The sequence below is a fragment of the Panicum hallii genome, chromosome 9 (genome assembly GCF_002211085.1).
Source record: "Panicum hallii strain FIL2 chromosome 9, PHallii_v3.1, whole genome shotgun sequence".
Lineage (NCBI taxonomy): Eukaryota > Viridiplantae > Streptophyta > Magnoliopsida > Poales > Poaceae > Panicum > Panicum hallii.
Genome location: NC_038050.1, coordinates 38633468 through 38639919, shown reverse-complemented (window position 1 = coordinate 38639919; position 6452 = coordinate 38633468). Strand labels below are relative to the sequence as shown.

At 40.5% G+C, this 6452-nt stretch overlaps 1 protein-coding gene across 1 annotated transcript; it reads right to left on the bottom strand.

Moving 5' to 3' along the window:
- Positions 1-3558: 3558 nt before the first annotated feature.
- On the bottom strand, positions 3559-4783 carry LOC112873038. The gene is made up of 4 exons (XM_025936070.1): positions 4548-4783; positions 4303-4459; positions 4140-4184; positions 3559-3987 (listed from the first exon to the last, which is right to left on the bottom strand). Exons 1-4 carry the CDS (start codon positions 4781-4783, stop codon positions 3559-3561), a joined length of 867 nt encoding a protein of 288 aa, XP_025791855.1.
- Positions 4784-6452: the final 1669 nt, after the last annotated feature.

Sequence of the window (6452 nt, the reverse complement as noted above, 5' to 3'; positions counted from 1 at the left end):
ATTGGTTTCCTCCTTTTGTCTGCGTAGCTCTTTTGTCTTGATTGAGCTGCTTTTAGATTGTTCCGAATGATCTTTACCTTTTCTTCTGCCTCGTTGACGAGATCAGGCCCAAAGATTTCGCGTTCACCAGTCTAAGACCAATTTAAAGGAGTTTTGCATTGGCGACCATATAAGGCTTCAAAAGGAGCCATTTTGAGACTCGTCTGATAACTGTAATTATAGGAGAATTCTGTCAGAGCTAAGCATTTGTCCCAATGCTTGTCGTACTAGATCACACAGACTCGAAGCATATCTTCTAGGATTTGGTTTATCCTCTCTGTTTGCCCATCTGTCTGCGGATGATATGCGAAACTTCGGATTAACTTGGTTCCAAGAGCTTGTTGAAATTGCTCCCAGAAATGAGCAACAAACTGCGCTCCACGATCAGAGATGATCGTTTTAGGTATCCCATGGAGACAAACGATCTGATCTAGATAGATTTCAGCATACTTCTTAGCATTGTAAGTGGTATGTACCAGAAGAAAATGAGCGGTCTTGGTTAATCTATCCACAATTACCCAAATGGAATCATGACTCTGGGAAGTGTTGGGTAAACCTACGATAAAATCCATACTGATATCTTCCTATTTCCAAGAAGGAATAGGTAAAGGTTGCAGCGTACCAGAAATCCTTAAATGACTAGCCTTAACCCTCTGGCAAACATCACATTCTGAGACGTACTTCGCTATTTCTCTTCTCATATGAGTCCACCAGAAATTCTGTTTTAAATCCTGGTACATCTTTGTACTGCCAGGATGCATAGCAAACTTAGATAAATGTGCTTCATCCATTATCTGCTTGCGAAGCTGATGGTTTTTGGGTACAACCATACGTCCCTTAAACCGTAGAATCCCTTTAGGATCCTCTTGGAAATATTTATACTTTTGTTCTCCTTGGGCTAATTGTTGCTTGATAATTTTGACTCCCTTATCTTGTAGTTGTGCCATAATGATACTATCCTGGAGTATAGGCTCAACTGTTATATGATTCAGACTGCCTTGAGGAACGATCTCCAGATTAAGCTTTCTCATTTCCCAGCAGAGAGTGTTGCTGAAAACTTCTACTGATAAGCAATGACAATGTGACTTACGGCTAAGTGCATCCGCAACCACATTGGCTTTGCCTGGATGGTAGTGTACTTCAAGATCGTAATCCTTTATAAGCTCTAGCCAACATCTTTGCCTCATATTCAAGTCCGCTTGCATGAAGATGTACTTTAGACTCTTATGATCTGTGTAAATGTTGCACTTGGTACCCATAAGATGGTGTCTCCAAAGTTTAAGTGCATGTATAACGGCTACAAGTTCAAGATCATGAGTAGGATAATTCTGCTCATGTGTCCGAAGTGCTCTAGACGCATATGCAATCATGCGGTTATCCTGCATAAGTACACACCCAAGTCCGATGCCTGATGCATCACAATAGACATCAAAAGGTCTGGATGTGTCTGGCTGAGCCAAAACTGGAGCAGTGGTAAGATGTGCTCTTAAAGTGTGGAAAGCTTCTTCACATTTCTCATTCTAGGAGAATTTAACTCCTTTCTTCAACAGTTCTGTCATGGGCTTGGCTATCCGGGAGAAATCTGGAATGAAATGATGGTAGTAGCTAGCAAGACCAAGAAAACTGCGAATCTAATGGACCGAAGTAGGGGGCTTCCAATCCATCACTTCCTAAACTTTACTTGGATCAATAGATATACCGTCCTTAGAGATGGTATGACCCAAAAATTTAACGGTATCAAGCCAGAATTCACATTTAGAGAATTTTGCATACAGATGGTGATCTCGTAAACGCTGAAGAACAACATGAAGATGTCTAGCATGATCTTCAAGATTTTTGGAATAGATTAGAATATCGTCGATAAAAACCACGATGAATTTATCGAGTTCCGGCATGAAGACAGAGTTCATAAGATACATGAAATATGCCGGTGCATTGGTAAGACCAAAGGACATAACCAGATATTCATAGAGTCCATATCTGGTGGAGAAAGCTATTTTTGGAATGTCACTTGGCCTAATCTTTATCTGATGATACCCAGAGGGAAGGTCAATTTTGGAGAATATCTTGGCTGCGGCTAACTGATCAAACAGGATATCAATGCGGGGAAGAGCGTACTTATTCTTAATAGTAACCGCATTGAGGGGGCGATAGTCAACACATAGTCTAAGACTGTTATCCTTTTTCTTAACAAACAAAGCAGGGCATCCCCAAGGTGAAGCACTTGGGCGGATATAACCTTTGTCAAGGAGTTCCTGAAGTTGAAGTTTTAACTCTGCCAGTTCATTGGGCGGCATACGATAGGGTCTCTTAGAAATGGGGGCTGTGCCAGGTTGTAACTCTATAACAAACTCAACATCTCTATCTGGAGGCATTCCGGGCAAATCGTCCGGAAACACATCGGGGTACTCACACACAACAGGGATGTCCTCTAACTTGATCCCTTTTATGGCATATACACCAGAGCTGACATATTCTTGCTGTGGAAAATGAACGATGGTATGTCCATATTCCGGGGAGTTTATCTCAACTATTCGAGAAAAGATATCTAGAGATACCCGATGTCTGGTCATCCAATCCATACCTAGGAGAATATCCATTCCTTCTAGGTTTAATGAAATTAAGGCTGTTCTTATTAGAGTGCTACCCAATTGGATTGGTACACCTCTACAAATTTGATTTGATGCAATTCTACCTCCAGGGGTTGTTATCATATATGTTCCATTAGTAGCGTAGAAATCCAAACCTATTTTGGTCCCAAATCTTGTACTGATAAAACTATGGGTTGCACCAGAATCAAAAAGTATAATAGCAGGGTGATGGTGTAGAGTAAATGTACCCGTCATTACTGGTGCACCTTCCGGAAGTTCTGACATCGTAGTGAAATTTACTCTTCCTTGATGGACTTGCATAACCTACCTCTTGCCTTTGTTCTTGGGGTTGGAGTTGGAGGCCTGTCTGGGGAATGGTTTCCTTGGTTGTGGGCAGTCTTTAACAAAATGCGTCGGACTACCACAATTGAAACCAATGTTTTCCTAGACGTAAAACGGTAGACGAACGGCGAGGTGCCGTTTAGAGTTTAAACGTGTTTAGACGGAATTAAACAGCCTAAACAGTTTTATACTGTAGCACAATTTTCAGCAAGATTAAGTAGATTTGTACTAACCTTTTGTGAAGTAAACATGAACCTTTTGATATCCTCCCAACTTGAGACATGTACCTGGAAAAAAAAGGGAGAATTGTTAGTAAGTGGCATGTATACTTGTACATTTCATCAAGATAAAACAATATCAAATATGCTCACTTCAATGATGACAAACAGAAAATAACATAGAAAATGAATGAGGGACACATCAAACATCATCCACAATGCACAAACGTAGATAGTTCTTAGTTCATAATTCTTACAAACCAAACACCACATTGAATATAGCACATCATGGTTCTTAGAAACAAAGCAATAGTTCTTAATAAACGATAAAGATAAATAGATAGTGCTAAAGCTTAAAGCTTAGCCCATCAACCATCACTGTCTTCCTCCCCCTCTTGCTGATATCCAGTTGTGACCACATTATCTTGATCAGACTCAAACTCAATATCTTCCTCATTTATCGGTTGTTCATCACTATCGGACTTGGGTTCTTCTTCAACCTCTTTTGCATGAGCCAATCTTGCACTCTTACGGAGTTTTGTGACCTCCTCAGCACCACATGTGTCAGCAATTAATTTCCATGTCAGACCTGTAACAGGCTCAACATCAGTCCCTTCTTCATCTGCACCTTGAACCATCCATCCTTGAGCAAAGGTTGCATCGGTTTCTACAAGAGGGTCTGTCTTTTTATTCTTTTTGGCTTTATTTTTCCTCTTTGCATGAAGATGATTGAATCTAACAAAGACAAGTTGTTCAACTCTCTCACATGTGAGCCTATTCCTTTTCTTTGTATGGATCTACAATATATCAAATTCATTAGAGTGGCTGAAAAAACATGACACATGCTGAATTAGTGAATTGAACATGCAGACTTACCCCTTCAAAGCAGCTCCAATTTCTTTCACAACCTGAAGCACTTGATGTCAAAGAGAGGATTCTAATAGCAAACTTCTGCAGTGTTGGAACTTGTGTTCCATAATTGGCCACCACTTAGCTGCACAAGAACAAATGTTAAGATTTTATAGTTTATACAACAGCCAACAATCAAATTTGATGCAAATAACTTAAATACCTGGACTGAAATCATAATTCTTGCATCCAGCCTGAGCTACCTTTTTTCCAAAATGTCCAACTTTATCTTTAAACTTGTGAAAGTCATCATTGAGCATTTGATTCTGCTTGTCATAATCACCATGGTAGAATGTTTCAACAGCTACAATAAAGCCATCCATGACATCCTCACTATCAAAGATGGAGGGCTTGTTGTAGCTATAATAGGGATGTAAGCAATATGCAGCCATGTGAATAGGACAATCCAACCGATTCTTCATTTTTCCCTCCACAACTTCTATGATACCCTACAGCCATCCTCATTTCTTCCTTAGCCTTAAGAATTTCACCATATAGCCAAGCCATTGATGGTTTAATGTCCCCATCAACCATGTGAAGAACTTTAACTAATGGCTCAAATACTCTCAAGCAAAGACTAACACCATTCCAGAAAGTAGGCTTCACCAATGTGGCTGTGGCTAGTACACCTTTAGTGCTTTTCTTGACATGGCTAATTTTCTCCCATTCCTCACTTTGAGACATCATCCTTAGCTGATCTTTCTTCTCATACAAGCTTTGCAAAGTTAGAAAGGCTGAGGCAAATCTGGTCACACCTGGCCTAATTATGTCTCTCTTCTTTGTGAATTTCCTCATCAAAGACAACGTATTGTGGTGAGCATAAATAAATATGGTTAGATCTTTTGCTGAATCAAGTATGGTCTTGAACTTTTTCATCTTCCCAATTCCTTCAAGCATCAAGTTTATAGTGTGGTTGGCACATGAACTCCAAAATATATGGGGTCTCTTGATATAAAGCAGATCCTTGGCTGCCATATTATTTGAAGCATTATCTGTGACCACTTGCACAACGTGTTCCGCCCCAGCCCCAAGCTTCTCAATAAAGCTGTCCACAAACTCAAAATTGAATTCCCCTGTGTGTGACTCAGCTGAGACTTCCCTTGACTCAACAAAAGATATTCCAATGCACGAATTAACACACAAGTTCATGATGCTCCTCTTTTGATCTGTCCAGGTATCAGTCATAATAGAGCGCCCAGTTCTTTTCCATTCTTGTGCATGATCTGCAACCATCTTCTTTGTATCGTCCACTTCCTCATGCAGTAGTTTCTCCCGCAGCTCATGTTGATAAGGCTTCTTTGCACCTGGCCCAAAGCGGCTAGCAGCTTCCAACACTTGGTCAAACTCATCACAATTTATCGCATTGAAAGGTATTCCTGAAATTAAAGTAGAAGGTTAGTCCCTTTAAAATTCAGCAAACACATCAATAAGATATAACAAGATCCAACAAAAATTTATCCATTCACCTTGCACATACATCCATCTTGCAATATATCTCTTCAACTTGTGCAATCTTTCTTTCATTAGATGTTCAGAAATTTTTTGCTGGTGAAGGTTTCTTTGTGTGGAACCCAAAGAAATAGAGTCAAGAGGCATTGTGAACTTGTCCATAGGACCCACTGCCCGTGGTTCAGAGCTGCCAAGGTCATCAAGGCCTGTGCCATCATCTGTGTCTATATCATCCGCAACGGCATCTCTAACCTCTTGTTTATCTGATAGCCTAGCCATTTTAGCTTTCCTGGAATCTTCAATTGCTTTCTTGCACTTCTCTCTATCCTCTGGAGTCGCATTGGGGCATGTCCGGACTTGCCCTTTTATGCCAGCAATATGTAGCTTGAGCCTATAAATCCCAGCCTTCACAACCATACTACATAGATTGCATTTTATCACATTCAAGTCAGCTGGATTCACAAGAATTCCATACTCCCAGCCTATGTCATCGGAATTCCTCTTAAGTGGTGGCTTGTCCACTGGCGTAGAGGATGGATTGGAGGCAGCGGATGACATCCTGCAGGTGAGCATGCAAGCAATAACACATCAATAATCAGGAGCAAGAACATCAGAGGCAAGAACTACAATCAGACCTACAACCCTACACTAATATATGCTGGATCATCAAACTGGACTGTCAAGGTGTGTAGATTCCAACCATTTTCCTTCCATATGGCTGCCTAACTTCTTTGCTTGTTAGAAAACAACAGTCAGAATACAACTGCAATGGGATACCTTGTTTTGCAGGTGGTGATAGCATCTCTCTAACATACATTGCGTCGGAAAGGGCAATTCCTGGGTAATTATTCTTTTGAGATTTACATGAACAAGCTAATTGTTGAGCTGAGATTACTTTCTAGTG